At 64.6% G+C, this 15876-nt stretch overlaps 1 protein-coding gene across 6 annotated transcripts in view; it reads left to right on the top strand.

Annotated features, from left to right (window-relative positions):
* The window catches only part of MYT1L (myelin transcription factor 1 like), a gene marked incomplete at its 3' end in the record, with an annotated part of 67801 nt that overhangs the window by 28528 nt on the left and 23397 nt on the right, over positions 1-15876 (top strand). For all 6 annotated transcript variants that reach the window (XM_084234646.1, XM_084234643.1, XM_084234648.1 and 3 more), the window contains 2 exons: positions 1202-1323; positions 2102-2170. In XM_084234646.1, the coding sequence (XP_084090772.1) occupies positions 1202-1323; positions 2102-2170 (191 nt within the window). The remainder of the gene's footprint in view (positions 1-1201; positions 1324-2101; positions 2171-15876) is intronic.

The following is a 15876-nucleotide window of genomic DNA, read 5'->3' as shown; positions in this document are numbered from 1 at the left end:
CAGAGAAGCCCGCCATGCCAGCCTGGAACTGACCGCCCGGGCAGTCGCCGTCATCCTGGCCCCAGGACACTACACCCGAGTGCTTTGAAGTAGTTACAATGTTTAGGTTCAAGTTACTAGAATAATTTAAACATCCTTCAGGCTAAGAAAAGAAATGAAGAAACTTATTCTTTATTGGACTTTTTCTCCAGCATTGAAGTATGAAAATTATGACGCCTTCTCTATCGGAAAACGGAAATTCTTTATGCCTAAACGGGGAGATCGCCATCAAAGCCGCAGCACCTTACAGAAACGGGGGTGGTAGGCAGCTCTTTGCAGGGATTGGCAGGGAAGGCGCCTGTTTATAAGGCCATTACATCTTAAGGCCTATTTTCTTTATTCTTCAAATTGATATAAGCATCCAGGCGTTGTAACGGGACTGCAGCCTCAGTGGCAAGCTAAATTCCAAAGAATTTTTTCTCTTTTACAGTTTTAAGTCGCTATTACCAAATAAGGCATGGTAGCCGAATCTCTGAATTTATTTTTATTAAAATTAAACCCTCATGAATCGACAAAAGCGTTTCCACCCTATGGCCTGTCTGTCACCCGAGGGGAAGCGGGCGCCCTGGGGAAGCAGGCTTGCCGAGCACTGCCACCTACAGGAGCTTCTGTGTTACTGCAATTGGACCCATTTACCAAAAGTAGATGCTTTCTATAAAAAAGGCAGTTGCATAAGGATGATCTAAAAGCACGAGGTTGGTCTTCCCCGCCTGGGGGCTGAAAGGCACACGTGTGTAACGCACGTACCAGCAGAAGGTGAAAGCCCCACTGTGAGTTGGGCCTGGTGCCGTGTGCGACCCGGCAGGAAAGTGTGGGTCCGGCATGGAGCAGGCGCCGGTGGCGGGCAGGGAGGGGCCTCAGGGTGGCCCCCAGCGGCCAGGCAGGCACGCGCCCCTGTGAGGGCAGCGCCATTCCCCGGCCGACGTCCGAGCGTCCTAGAGCGGCTGGCAAGAAGTGAAAGCCCACCATAGAAAGGGGGGTCTCGTCAGGGAAAAGCGGGTCACGGCTGCAGAGGGCCGGTCTTTTGGGAGAGGTGGGAAGGCCAGAGGCGCCCGTCCAGGTCCGTGTCCAGGGAGGCATCCGGGGCCGCGTGCTGGGGGGCCGGGGGGCCCGAGCCACATGCGGGTGGCCGGGTGGCCCTGAAGCCGTGTTTTGCCTGCAGCCAGAAGACCTGGACCCTTTCCAGGAAGCTCTGGAAGAAAGACGGTATCCCGGGGAGGTGACCATCCCGAGCCCCAAGCCCAAGTACCCGCAGTGCAAGGAGGGCAAGAAGGACCTGATAACGTAAGCATGCGGCCAGCTGCCCGGCCACCGCTCTTCATGGGCCCTCCTCTGGCTTAGCTCTGAGCGCGGCCTGGACTCGCCTGCCACCCGAGCATGTGCCGTGCACAGCGGCGGCGTCTCCAGCCGCGGCGGGTCGGGCGGGCGCGGGCCGCTCGCCTGGCGCTGGCTGGTGGCGTGGGCACCCTCCTCACCAACCCCTGCATCCTGCGGCTTCTCTCCAGGGCGCTGAACCCCTGCAGACATTGCGGCTAAACTGGAAACAATGAAACTTTTAAAGTCTCTTTTTCAAACCTACTCACTGTTCTGGCTGTTTCTGTTTTTGTCTGGTGGCAGATGTCCAACACCCAGGTGTGATGGCGGTGGTCATGTGACTGGTAATTACGCCTCCCATAGAAGGTGTGACTTCATCCCTCATGGTGGATCTGTCTTCTCGATTTATTGTTTTCAGCTTACCTCAACAATGCTGTCAGACCGCTGTCGGCCTGTGTCCCAGCCCCGCGACCCGCATGCTCCTGTGTGCTGTATAATGCCTTTTGCTTTCCAACCAACTGCCGATTCGCATATTTAAACCAAAGAAGCCGGATATTCCCGATCCTGCTCTTTAAAAACAAGTTGTCTGTGGCAGACGCCCTCCACGCGCACGTCCACAGACTTGGCCAGACAAAGAGCCAGTATACAGCACCCCCATCGCCTCTGCATCCGACTGACCTCAGTGTTGTCGTGTCTGTCCGGGAGGTGCCGGGGGGGCCTGCTCACCCACTCTCTGGCTGTCTTACAGTCTGTCTGGCTGCCCTCTGGCTGACAAAAGCATCCGGAGTATGCTGGCCACGAGCTCCCAAGAACTCAAGTAAGATTTCACAAAAATCATTCTTTTTCAAAGATCGATTCATTTAGTGCTTTACCGGGAAGGATGTGTCATTGGAGAGAGATGTGGCTCGTGCATGTCGGCGCCGGGGGCTCGCGGGGCCTCGCAGCCACACCGCGCCCCTGGCTCTGGCCTGCAGTTTCTCACGCGAGAGTGTCTTCTCTCCGGGGATACTCGTGCGGGGCCATTTCTTACAAAGTCACTCAAACTCTTAGGGAGCGACTGTAATTTAGAGAGGCAGAGGTACTTTCAGAAGCCAGCGCTTCTCTTGGGCATTTAAATGGTGCTGGCCACAGAGTCCGCCGTGCACAGTAGCTCCTGAGGGAGTCACAGCACCTGGTCTTCAGGACACTCATGGCCTGGCTGCCCTGCCAGGAGCTGTTCTGGCTTGAGCAGATGTCTGAGCCCCTGCCTCAGCACCAAGCACCTTCCCCGTTGTGCGGGCGTGACGGCCACGTTGAGTTCTGGGCTCTGCGCGAGCAGGCGAGGCTTCAGTGAACGTGCAGGCTCAGGCACCCGACGCTCGGGCCATCGGGCAGGCGCTGGGAGAGCTCTGCGGCCTGATGGAGAGAGTCCCGCATACCCGCGCTCGGCCCGTGCGTGGCGAGGCCGTGTCAGAGGCTGTGTCAGGGAAGGGCCGGACCCAGGGTGCGCGTCCACTCCATCTGCTCCCTCTGCAGCCTGGCCCACCCCCGTTGACCAGGCAGGCCGCCGCCCCAGGGCCCCGTTTCACACGTGTCATTTTTTGCAGGGTCCCTGCCCAAGGCCCTAGGGCCATAGATCACCTGCTCATGCCCACTGGCCTCCTCGGCTAGCCCCCGTCTCGGGACCCTTGGCGTTTCTTCGTGGAGTGTAAGCACCCGGAGGGGCCCTCACGTGCCGGCGCTGTGGCCGCAGTCGCAGCGCCTCCGCACGGACAGGATTAGTGAGAACGCCTCCGCCCGCTTTGCTCCAGCCACTGCTAGCTCAGCCCCTCGCGCCGGGCGATCGCCCGCTCGGACCTTAACGAGCGCCCCTGACACCACCGTCCGCATCTCTTGATGAGGAATACTCTGCTGGTCTGGCGCGCCTCCCGCTCCGGCAGGCCAGCTGTAAACAAGGAAATAGCCTTTGCATCCGCCTTTGTCGCTGACTGGCTGGGGTCCCAAGACCCCCGAGTAGCTTCCAGTGGCAGGGGGTTTGTGCCCCGTCATCTGGGGTTTGCCCCCCACCGGCGCTCCCAGCTACCTGCTCCCTCTCCAGTGGCCTTTCTTCCTCTCGGCCCTTCCTGGAAGGCACTGCCCTGGCCTCGCCTTCGGCACCCAGGAGGCCCGCCCTGCATCCAAGGGGAGGACAGTGCCGGTGCCTCCCGCCCTCCAGGAGGGAGCCCTCGTCTTCCAGAGGCCATGCCTTGGCCTCAGCTGCTCTAAAGGCCACACTTTTTTCCACACTTATCTTTGTAACTAGCGGGTCCCGATTCAGTGGCCTCTCAGGAAATCTGGACTTGACAGGTTTTCTGAAGTCTGCTGTTTCTATTCCCACATCTTCAAAACTAAGGGCTTCAAGTAACTATCGCCCGTCTAGTATCCAAGTGGCTGGTTCCCCTGATGCTATGTCCTCCAAGGCGCGGGACGTGGGCTACAGCTCCCTGAGGCCCTGCCTCAGCCCTGGGCCGCTGTTCCTCACGGGGCCAGATTGACCCCCAGGGTCCACCCCGGCTGGCACAGCCCGTGTGTGTGCCGTTGCCCTGCGGGCTCTGGGCATGCGGTTTTTCTTTTCCTAACGTTTTGGTCAGTTTCCATGGAAGCAGCCTCTTAGCTGATCACGGAGACACGGGGTCTCCGCATCTTCATGGCCATTTCAGAAAGTGGGTCCCAATTACCTCAAAACTTTTCTCTTAGGATTTTCTGGAAAAGTTCCTCTTGTCACCGCTAACACCAAATGCTGATGGCTGGTCATTTCCAGGATATCCTGACCACAGACAACGAGTTTTGCCAGAAAACTCTGCGTCTTCACTCCTCAGACCTTACACTTCCGCTTGGCTCCTGTCCCACAGCAAGTGCGGCCGCCCCAGGGGCCAGGTGTGTCCGTATAAAGGTGTAAGTGACGCATTAAAGCCGATGTGTGAGTGGACACCATGGCCTCCGGCTCTTGCTTTGTGGGCGCTTGCTCGTCCTTGGAGGAGAGAACAGCCTGGTGGTTCAGAGCAGGAGGCCACTCGGGTCCAGGGGACCTGGGCAGGACCCCGGGAGGCCCTTGCCTGAGTGCGCTGTGCCCCCTGGGCTGACCTGCTGGGGCTCCCTGCCCCACGCTGAGTTGTTGGCCCGGCTGTCAGCTGGGAGTCCTCCCAGGCCAGGCAGTTCTGGCTTCTGTGTCAGGCCTCAGCCTGGCCAGCCCCTCACACCGGCCTGTGTCCACACCCTTCAGGCACTTGCGCCCCTAGTCCCGCCGTCTTTTCCGCCACCTGCCAGTGTGAGCCACTCAGAGGCCGGCAAGTGTGAGGTGGGCCAGGCAGGCCTCGCTCCCGTCAAACGGGGCAGTCGGGGCAGGAGGATGGCTGGCTCGGCCGCCCACCAGCCTGTGCTGAGACAAGAGCTGCCACAGGGCCCAAAACCAAAACAGAGGCGCCGGCGACAGCGACAGCAGCCCGGCCGGGGACAGCCCCGCCCGCCGCCGCCCCCCACCCCCCCCCACCCCCCCGACTGCAGGGCCCGCCCGGGCCGGCCGCCGGGTCCCCCTCCCGGGCGGGGGCGGCGCTCGCGGGGCCTCGCCGGGCCGCCTCCGGGGGAGCGTCGCTGACGGCGCCGCCGGGCCCCAGGCGGGTCGGGGACGCCCGCGTCACGGCTGCCGGGGGAGGCCGCGCGACGCCGCACCGGCCGCTCCCGGGCGCCAGGCCGGCCTCGGGCTCCCGGCAGGCGACGTCTGAGGCAGGACGAGGCCCCGCCCCGCCGGGCTGCCGTCCGTTCAGGGGCCGCCGTCCGTCTTGTCTGTCTCGCTGCCTCAGCGCCGTCGGGCCCTGGCTTAGAGCCTCAGGGAGCCCCGCCCACAAGTCTGATTGGACCATTTTCAATCCTGTGGCTGAATGGGCCATTTAGCACCAATCAGCTCATAGCTTGCATCTGATTGGTCCACTCCACGATCCAGGAAGTACCCTGTTCCATAAAAGGGCACTGACGCGGGCGCCGCCGCAGGGAGAGGCCGCAGCCCCCGCCCTCCCCGGGCTCCCGGCTCCCCGCGCCCTCGGCGTCCTGCCGGCTCGGACCTCCCTGGCTCTGGGCCCCGGAGCGTTGGCCTTGTTCTGCACTTTCTAGGCATCCATTGTAGGTTTCTTTGACTTAAGCATAGAGGGATCGTAAAGCGTGTGCCACAGGCTTTTTTTCCTTGACTTTTCTGCATGTATTTAAAATAAACTTAAATCAAGGAACTGGATGCTGGGCTCAGGCCAAGCTACCCTCCCAAGAGGCTGCATCTTTCCGGGTCGAGAAGCTTCTCTCCCCTGCTGAGCCCCGCGGGCCCACCCTGGGGGCCTTGGGGGGGGGCGTCCCCACCCGCGGTGGTCGGCTGCTCGGCGTCTGTGCAGAGGTGGCTCCCGCGACCCAGGCCGGCGCGGGCCTGGCCCACACGCGGGGGTGGCGCAGGGTGTGCTTTGCCCTGGCCCGGCGGTTTGGGCGCGTGTGTGCTGGTTGTGCCGGTGCACACGCGTGTGCCTGTGTGCCACCTGCTGTTTGGGGCGGGTGTCTTTCTCCAAACCCGCTGAGCTGCCTCAGGCTTCCTCGCACATCACACCCCATTGACTGTGACCTCCTCTAATTATTGGTGACCCTGGCCCCTTTCACCCCACCTCTGTGCCTCTGGGGTGATTCTGAAAAATAGCCTCAGCCTCATTGGACTCGCAGTTGGTGCCCGAGCCAGGCCCTGGCCAGGCGGCTTGTGGGTGGAACGCTGGCCAGAGGCCCAGGTGGCCCAGCCTGTGACTGCAGATTGAAGGTCCCCAGAGCCAGGCGAGCAGGATTGGAAATTAAGTGGGTGTCCCCTTAGGGAAATTATCGCCAAGGATTGTGGAGGACATTTTTTCCAGGCAATTTCAGGAGAGACAATCATTCTCTTCTTGATCAGGAGACTCTGAGGGGTTGTGTGAGAGCCCGGGAGAGAGGCCATTGCGACCAGTCTCCCAGTCATTGCCTACACCGCCCGTGGCAGAGCGGTCGGAGGAGCCGCGGCCTGTCTACGTGGCCTGCGGGGCTCACGGGCCCATCGGGGCCTCTGGGGCTCACAGTCTCTCCTGCAGGACCTGAGTCACCACATCCAGGCTTCTGCACTGGTGCGGTCCTGGCCAGCCCATGCCCACACAGGGCTCAGTGGCCGGTGGCCGCGTCTGCACACTTGCCGGCCACTGTGCTCGGCCATGGTCCTGAGCCTCCCACCCCCAACCCTGGCCTGCTCTGTGGAGCGCGTGCATCCTGAGATACTGTCCTCAGATGTGACTGTCCCCACCTGTTACCTCCGGGCGTGGACACCTCACCACTTGGCCCCTCACGATCCCGGGTTCAAAGTGGCATTTTTCATCAGCTGGTCTCCCACAGGCCAGGGGAGGCCATAGGCCTCCGACCTGCCACTCCAGAGCTGCCCGGCCAGGTAGCACCGGGCTGAGCTGCCCCCAAAGGGGCGCAGAGGAGACACCGCGGCCACCAGGACCACTTGAGAGCCCGCCCATAGGGCGGCCGTGTGTGGCCCGGGGCTGTGAATGACTCAGTGGGCTTAAACAAGTCTAAACTCAGAGAAATTCAGAAAGTGAGGAAAGAAACTTCCTTCTTTTCTCTAGTAGACGCCCCGTCTTCTCCTCACGTCCAGCCCCAGAGCCCTTTGCTGACGTGTGGGTCGTGGCGCCTCCCTGGAGGGGGATGTCCTGCAGCTTCCATCTTAGTGAACTAGGTGGCTTCAACATCCCAGCACCCCCCACCCCAGCACAGGCCAGCTCCCCCAGCACAGGTCCAGGGTCTCCCCAGCACTGGCCGGCTCCCCCCAGCACGGGTCCACACAGGGTGGGCACACGCCCCGTGGGTGACGGCATCTAGCATGTCTTTCGGAACCGGCGCCACAAGTCTTCTTAGCTGAGCCTCAGTGAATGGCAGCAAATGTCCAGGGTCCTCCCTGGTAAGGAAGCCCGGGCACAGGGGCCCCTCCATGTCCCGCCTACAGTGGACACACCGAGCCCCCAGCCCTGTGTCAGGAGTGCCAGGAGGCAGGAGCCGCCCACGCAGGCTCACGGGACGCAGGAGGCCAGAAAGCACCAGAGCAGCAGCAGAGGTCAGGCCCAAGGGCTCGCCAGACTGCAGGGCTCTGAGTGCTGTTCTGGAAGCCATGTCTGCTGCCTGTTCCCACTCTCCCCATTGTGTGTGGGTACAGAGGCAGCCGGACATCCACCCTCCAGAAGGAGAGGCACCAGCACCAGCAATACCAGCGAGTCAGGGAGCCCTGTCAGAGCATGGGGAGCAGGGGAGCTTGCCACAGAGCTGGGGTGGGGCCAGAGAGGCCCGGACACCCAGCCAGACAGCCAAGACAGTACCTTCCACATCATGCGGGGACATCGTGTGCACACGTGCAAGGGGAGAGGCAGTGTGCTCACATGAGGGGAGAGGACAGAGGTGGTGTGAGCATGATGAGGGGAGAGGTAGGGTATGCCTGTGTGGGCTGCTGTGTCCTGCTCTGGGCTACAGGCTGCACGGGGGCGACTCTGCCCCTCAGTGCCCCCCAGGGCTGCTAGCTGAGCTTTACCCCTGCCTCCCGCCGGCACCCAGGCCGCTGCTTAGCCAACCCTCTGAGCACGTCCGCAGGGAGACGGTGGGGCCGATCGCCTGTTGAGCTGGCGCCGAGTGCTTGGGAGCCATCAGGCCCCTGGGGGCCCCTCTGTCTGGGCCTGGGCGTCTCTGTGTCCTGGGGTCCTACCTCCAGCTGCATCTGCTGTTCCTCCCTGGAGTGTGGCTGAGCCAGTTTTTAGTAAAAATAACTTAAATTTTGTTTGATGTTTCATTGCAACCTGTTACTTGTTTTCTTTTAAAAATTCTTTTTAAAATCTAGTCAGAATATTTTGATGGCATTTGGGAGGATTCCTCAGAGACCCCGGCATTTTACCAGTTTTGGGTTTTTTGTGTGATGTTGGAAATTCACCTGGCCTGAAACACTGAGACCGCGGGCAGTGGGCCTGGGCTGCAGGACGTGGCTTGGGGACCGCCGGGGTCCTCCTGCCCATGACCCGTCCCAGCTCACCGTCAATGTCGGCTGTCGCATCGGGACCGCGGGGCCGAGGGATCTGGGGCACTGGGCGGAGGGGCAGCAGGCCTGGGCAGTGGGGTGGGGACACTGGACAGAGCGCGAGGACCAAAGCCCCTTGTGTTGCAGCTCTGGCACACAAGGGCAAAGTGTTTCAGAGATAAAAGCGTCCGTTTTCCCGACGCGTCTTGTCTCTCGTCTAGCGTGGCACAATTTAAAGTACGTCTGCCAGGCTTGCGCATCAGCTTTATAGCCGTCAAGCGCAGCATCCCCAGGCCCTTAGTCCACAGAGCGAATCCCGTCCCCCTCCCCACACCCTGACCATCTCCCCAGCTGGCGCACTTTGCTCTTTCTGGCCTCTGTCTTGTGGTATCCAAGCTGCCCTGACGCCTGCTTTGGTTCTCCTGCCCGTGGGGGCGGCAGCTTGGGCCAGAGCACCGGCCCTCTGGGAGGCCTCAGCTGGGGCTCTGCATGACTCCCTGAGGGGCTGGGTAGGTGGCCTCCGGGCGTGGAGCTGTGTGGACACGCCAGCTACTGGCTTCAATTCCCTGAGTAATGGCCCCTTCTGAGGTTGTGTTACGCGTGTCGGCAACAGCGAGGGCTCCAGAGCCCGGAGAGACGTGATATAATGAGGGCACCCAGTTCCTGCCGGGCTGGTCTCATCCACACTGTCGACCGTGGTTCCGCCACACTGTCCTTCTGTGTGTCCGGCGCTTGCCAGGAGGCTGCGGACGGCCCGCAGGAGGCTCCAGGGCAGAGGCGAGGGCGGGAGGGCCAGGGCGGGCGGCTTCTCAAGCAGCCCCACCTTTGTAGCGGAGGAGAAGGTGGATCACCCCTGTCCCGAGCAGCAAAACCCCCGGAAGGAGCGGGGTATGGTGAGGTTCGGGGGTTCCCACCAAGCCCCGCAGCCAGTCCCGCACAGGCTGTGTGGCTGCGACCCTGGGAACCCTGTGGCCACAGGCTGTGCATGGAGCCGGGCACAGGCCCGAGCGGCAGGCCCAGCGCTGCCCCGGCCCGCGAGGAGGGACAGAGCTGTGGACTTCCCGATGGGGTCGGGTTTGGAGCTGTTGGGTGCAGAGAGGCGGTCCTGGGGTTCACTCTGGGAAAAGTGTCCCCAGAGCTTCCCTTTCAGCGGCACCGGCAGTTCCCAGGCAAGTTTCTCCACGACACAGAGATGCTGGCTGTGTCCAGAAGGGCAGGTATTACAAAGGAGAGGAAAGAATAAAGGACTCTGGTGGACACCAGCGGCGGGAGCTGCCCCGAGGGGACGGGTGTGCTGAGAGAGACCCACAGGCGGGCGCCTTGGGGAAGCTGCCTCTGCGGAGGGGGCGGTGAGAGCAGCCCCGGCAAGGCCACAGGTCCCGGGCAGCCGGGCAGGAGGCCGCTGCCCCGCGGAAGTGACCACGCCGGGGTCTATCAGAGGTCACCCTGAGGGGGTCTCCTCTTTGGGGGCTTGCTCCTTCCTGGCGTGGTGCTTGCTGTTGATTTCGGGGGCCCATGTAGAACGTGAAATGGACGGAGACGCCACCCTGGGCACCCCACCCCCGTGTCTTTACCTCCCGTCTGCTCCGGACACTGACCCCTCTGACGTGGCCTGGGGCTGCGCCTGGTGCCCAAGGGGCTCCGGCTCTGTGAGCTGTTGGCACAGGCGAGCTCGTCTCTCTGCCCAGGCAGCCGGTTCCGCCATGTGGCGCCTCCTCTCCGCGTCTCTGTCCTCACCTCCGTGGCCCGCTCACCCTCCTGGCGGGCGGCACGCTGCGCTCACGAGGGGCGTTTCGGGACCCGCTCCGCTCGCCCCCTCCTGAGCATCCTGAGGCCAGTGCTCCGGGCCACCCGCGGGACAGCAGCGGGGCCTGGCCGAGGCGAGCGTCCCCACCGGATGCAGCGGGCAGGGCCACCCTGCGCCAGGAGCACACCCGGCGGCCTGTTCGCTTTGCTGCCTGAGCCGGACGAGCCGCTGGCTTCTCCGTCTTTTTCTCACTAGAATGGGGTGACGAGCCCCTCCTCCTCAGCCTGGGGAGTTAGTGTGAAAGCCAGGGTGTGCCTGGGGCTGCGCACCCACTGTGTGAGGCCAGGGCTTCTGGGCCCCGTCCCCCCACACCCTCCCTACCCCTCCTGCCCGTGCTCCGCCAGCGCCCGGCTGCCCCGCGTGCCCAGTCCTCTCCTGTGCCCATCCCGCCCCTGCCCCGTTCCCATCGGCCCCGTCCCCAGGCCTCCAGGAGGCCCGCCGTGGACCACGTGGGCCCCCCACCCCGCCTGTGCCATGTTGTGCTCAGGTGGCGACAGGAGGGCCGGCTCCGCAGGCCTGCAGGCCCGCCGGGACAGGGGGCGCCATGGGCGGGTCACTGCTTTGCTGACGGGAGCTCCGCGACAGCTCGCGTCTCCGGCTGTGTCTGGGCGAGCAGACAACCCCGCCCTCCCCGCGCCCCCTCCCCGCCCCCATGCTGACCCGGCGCTGCGTGACTGGGCACTCTGGGCCCTGCGGGCTGAGGCTGCTACCAGGGCCGCCCTGTGCAGGTGACCCCGGGGCCTGCTCTGGTCTCCAGGTTTGCCTGAGCCCCGCCCCCTGCCATGTCCCTCATGCCACACCCCTGCACCCCACCCGCCCCACCCCCAGGGCACCCTCTGCTGCCCCCTCAAGCAACCAGTGGGCCCACCAGGGAGGCTGGGGATCCCCTCGTGCCTGCTGTGCTGGGGGTGCAGATGCTGGGGAGCCCCAAAGGGCCTCCTCCCGGCCTGGGTGGGCGCGGGGCCTCTGTCCCCCAGGGGCTGCCCAGTGCGGGCATCTTCCCTGCTTTCTCTTCTTTCCTTTCCGAGAAAGTCATCTCTGCTCCCCTGAATTGCTTCCCAACGTGGCTTTCCCGCCTGAGCCCAGAGCCCGGGGTCCACGTGCTTTTCTCATCTCACCGGAAGCTGCTCCACTGAGCAGATGGGTGTGTCCCAGCCTCCTGGGGCTGCCCCCCCAGCCCGTAGCCCCCTCAAGCTTCCGCCAGGTCACCCCGGCCTCCGACGCCCCACAGGAGGGGGAGGCGGGAACCGGGCTGGGCCGAGCAGGTGTGCTCAGGGGCCGCCCCGGGAAGGGTGCAGGTGCTGGGCTGCCCGCTCCGGTCAGTGCCCGCACCTCAGCGTCAGGGTCGGGGTCTGACCTGGGGTCCCCCTCACCTCTGGGCAGCTCAGGAGCCCCAGGAGCCGCTCTCTCGGGGTCCCTCACGGCCCCATTCTCAGGATCTTCCCTGCTTAGGTCTCTGTCCTCACCCTCAGGGACACGTCTCCCTCCTGCGCCTCCGCTTGCCTCTGTCCCCAGCCCCGTCCACCTCACAGCCCTGCTTCCCCCAAGACACCGTCCACCTGAGCCCCCCGCTCCACCCCCCAAGACCCCGTCCCCCCTGTGATGGCTACGGAAGGCCACTCCCTCCAGGAAACGTGGGGTCTCTGTGACCCCCTAGCGCTCTCCAAGACCTGAGGTTACCGTCGCCCTCTGCTCCCAGCAGGCCCCCAGGGCGCTCTGGGCCTTGCGTGGAGGGACACGGGCCCAGCTGGGTGGGGACGGTCCGAGTCAGGGCTATGACTGTCCGAGCTCGGGGGGCCCTGTCACGTCCCACGGAGCCCCACCCCACCGGCGGCCCTGGCAGGGCGTCCATCCACCTCCCAGAGGGTGGCCCTGGTCACGGCTGGGCCCTTGCGCAGCGCCAGGAGAGCAGAACCTACTCGGGCCGAGCGCGAGTCTGTCTGTCAGTCCAGTCTGTACGAACGTGAGTGTCCACAGCCTCCAGTGTCCTGCCTGAGATGGGCTGGGGCTGCCAGGCCTCCCAGGCCCTCTGGGCTGTCCCAGGTGTGGACAGCACCGGGGCTTCAGTCTTGAGAGCCTTCTGTGACCCCAGGCTTGTGACCCCAGGCTTCTTGTGACCCCAGGCTTCTCAGGGTCACCCGGCTTCCCTTGAGCCCCGGTGTGGAGCGGGTCTCGGGCATGCGGCGCTGTGCTCGGCGACTGTGGGGAGGGGCACGCTAGGCACCTGGACACAGCATCCCTGCTTCTCAGAAGAGCCTGTCAGGTCTTTCCAGGCGCGGCCAGTCCCCTGGCCCCTTCCAGTGCATGTCTGCAGGGCTTGACCGTGCCCTCGAGTGGTGAGGCCGGGGTCCCTGCCCACCTGGTCTGCATGTGGCCACAGCCGCGAGGAGAGCAGGGTGCAGGCAGGACCAGCCGGCGGCTCCCTTGGGGCCCCGCGGGCGAGGCGGCCTGAGGCTGAAGAGTTGGTTGTCTGGCTGCTTGCGCGTGGCTCTCCTTGGCCTCTCTCCACCCAGCCCGCGCCACGTGCTGCTCCCAGTGCCCTCTGCCTGTGTCCTGTGTCCTGTGCTCTCCTGGTGTGGCTGGCGGGCGAGGGCAGGCCATGCTCAGCTTCTCAGGGTCTGGGGCTACGGGAGGGCCACAGGGGCCTCGAGGACATGCTCACAGATTCCGCCCTGAGAGGCTGCAGAGGGGATAAGGTCCCCCCCCCCCCCCCAGGACAGACTGGATGTGGCCCATGCCTCTGCTGGATGGGCACCCTGGTCTTGAGCCCAGTCCTGGGGCTTGTCCTGGGGCTCCAGGGCCACCTCCTCCTTGGAACCCCTGTGGCCAGCCTCTGCGACCTGGTGTCCGACTCCACTCCCACTGGAGGGACACTCTGACCCTTGGGGCTTTTAGGAACTGTAGGCTGTGGCTTCACCCCACTTTTCCACACCCCTCAGGCTCCCCCACCTGACTGGACACCTAGATGTCCACTGGTCCGAGGAGGAAGGGTGGCAAGCGGTGGACCCCAGGCGCAGGCTCCAGCAGGGCCTGCAGGACGATGGGCATAGGCATCCATGGAGAGCCCCGGTCAGCGCTCGGCGATGCTGGTGCGGCTTTCACAGCAGCCGCCGCTTCCTGTGATGACGGAGGCCTGACTGTTGCTCTATTTCTAAATACTTTTGCAAAGCAAAGAGACTGTCATTTGCAGATTGGACTGAAAAGCAGGATGAGGCCAGGGGAAGGCAGAGGTCCCGGGAAGAGGCGAGCCCCAGACTCGCTCCTCTCCTGAGAGGGGAGCCGAGTAGAAGGGGCAGCGGGGGTGCAAGGCCGGTGCCACAGAGCAGGGCCCAGGGGCTCTGGGACAGAGGTGGGCGAGCGGCCCGGGCCTGGCAGGCGCAGGGGGCTGCGGTCACTGCATCTCTCCTGGAGACACGCCCAGGGACCAGCCCGCAGCCTGGTGGACAGAAGACTCGGGCCGGATGGGCAAGGCAAGGCCGAGAACGTCAGGCCCCAGTCCTCCGGCCTCCGCAGCCTGTCCCCTCAGGAACGCAGTGGCCCTGGGAGCCGTGGCCTCCTTCAATTTGAGCTGCCTGTGGGCAGAGGAGCAGAATCTCGTGCCCCATGGCCACACGGTCCCATGTCCACCTGCTCTCCCGTGCACAGCTCCTCGGGGTCCGGGGCTACGGGAGGGCCTGGTGTCGGGTCTTTCCAGGCGCGGCCAGTCCCCTGGCCCCTTCCAGTGCATGTCTGCAGGGCTTGACCATGTCCTCCACATGCCCCGCTTTCTGGCGGCCACACGGAGTGGGGTACAAGCACCTGTGCCCGTGCCGCGGGGTCCGGTGCTGAGAGCAGGACCGTGTACAGCAGAGCCCCGCAGGCCCCTCCCCGGCGGCCCAAGTGGGCGCCCTGACCGCGGGAAGGCCGGCCGGGCCGGCCACTCTCCATCACAGCGGCACTGCCCTGGGCCTGGCCCGGGAGGCGAGCACCCGTCCCGCCCCGTCCTGGGGCTGGGTGGATAGACGAACCTTAGACTCAGTGTAACCCGCTGAAGGTGAGTAAGCCCCCAGCCTCCCTCCGGGAGCCGCTCGGGGGGCGGGCGCTGCGGCAGACAGGCGGTCAGGGGTGGTCTCGTTGCCGCGGCCAGCTACACCAGTCACCTTTGTATTTTTTTTTTTGCATGGGTCCTCGAGTCCAATTCCAAACCTGGCTCCGCTCCCCAGCCTTTGCTAGGCCGCGGCTCTGCTGCTGGACGTGCATGTGCTCCGGCAGCAGCCCGGACGCGCCCGCTAGAGTGGGACGTCAGGACGCGTAGGTACGTTGGCCGCACTGGGCAGGAGCCCCTCGGCGTTCCCGGGGGGCCTCGGCAGCGCTGCTCAGTGGGCGGCCAGGCCGGCCAGGCTCCCCGCTCCAGGCCGCGTGGCCCGACAGCTGAGGCCCGAGTGGCAGGCCCCTGCGTGCGCAGGCCAGGCCCCGGGCGCCCCGCGACCCCGGAAGCAGCTGGGCCAGGCCGCTGGCCGCAGCTCTGTGCTGTCCTGCCCCAGGGCTGCTGGCCGCCAACCCTGAGGGCCCCGGGGGGAGTCCACTGGGAGGGGGCGGAGGGCCCAAGCCCCGCAGGGGAGCCTCCGGGCCGGGCTCGCACACCTGGCAGACATGCTTGGGGAGGAGCTGCAGGGCGAGCCCCCCAGGGACCTGCCGCCCCCACGCGCCCCCGCCCGACCCCAGCCTGCAGCTCAGGCCTGCGTCTCCCACACGTGCGTGGGCAGCACAGAGGCAGCCTTGAAAGTCATGTTATGGGGCTTTCACAGTCTTTTCATTTACATGTTTGTTTTGGGGCTAATTTTAAAAGAACAGTGCTTGGAGCCAAGAGGAGGGCGAGCTCTGTATGTGCAGCTCTGACAGCGAGGCCTCCGCCGGGGCTGCCGCGCCAGCCCGCGGGTCACCAAGGTGTGCAGACACGGCCTGGAGGCCGGGAGTGGGCGGAGGGGGCGCCAGACAAGTGGGAGCCACCCCAGGCCCGGCACCGAGCGCCGACGTGAGCAGCGAGTGTCTTCGCTGTGGCAGACAGGAGAGGAGCCTCGGAGCCCCAGCTGCTCCGCGTGGTGCAGCACGGCCAGAAGCTGGGCAGGAGGTGCGTCCCAGGAGGAGGCTGGCCGGCAGAGGCGGCCGTGTCCCCCGCCTGCCCCTGTGAGTCTCATCTCCCATCCATACGACGAGGCAGAGGGGGTGTCCTCAGAGCCGCATCTCCTCAGGCAGGAAGGGGCGTCTTGGCTGCGGTCCTGGGTGAGGGCACACCCGCGGGTCACTCCAGTCTACAGACACGCTTGCAGCTGTGGCCAGGCCTGGCCTTACACGTCCATGGTTTCTCTTAAAAATGGTGAGGGAACCGTGCATCTCCGCGCCTGTGCTCACTGCCCGCGCCTGGCTCAGTCGGGGTAGGGGCACGGAAGGCGCAGCTCCCTGTGCCCTCGCGGCCAGGCCAGCCATGTCACTGCCGCGTGGTCAGAGGCGGTCTCCAGCCTATCTAGCCGCTGAGTCCCGGCCAGGGCAGCCTGGGAGCCAGCCCAGGGGGTCGGCGACACAGCACGGGAGAGCCGTGCCTGGGGAATCTTTTAAAGTAAGCGGTTGACTCTGTGGGGCAGGGCCCCCGGCTCAGCCCCAGTGCAGGCCG

Source organism: Talpa europaea (genome assembly GCF_964194135.1).
Source record: "Talpa europaea genome assembly, chromosome: 6".
NCBI classification, from domain to species: domain Eukaryota; kingdom Metazoa; phylum Chordata; class Mammalia; order Eulipotyphla; family Talpidae; genus Talpa; species Talpa europaea.
The sequence above is the reverse complement of the archived record's forward strand: the minus strand, read 5'-3'. Positions and strand labels throughout refer to the sequence as shown.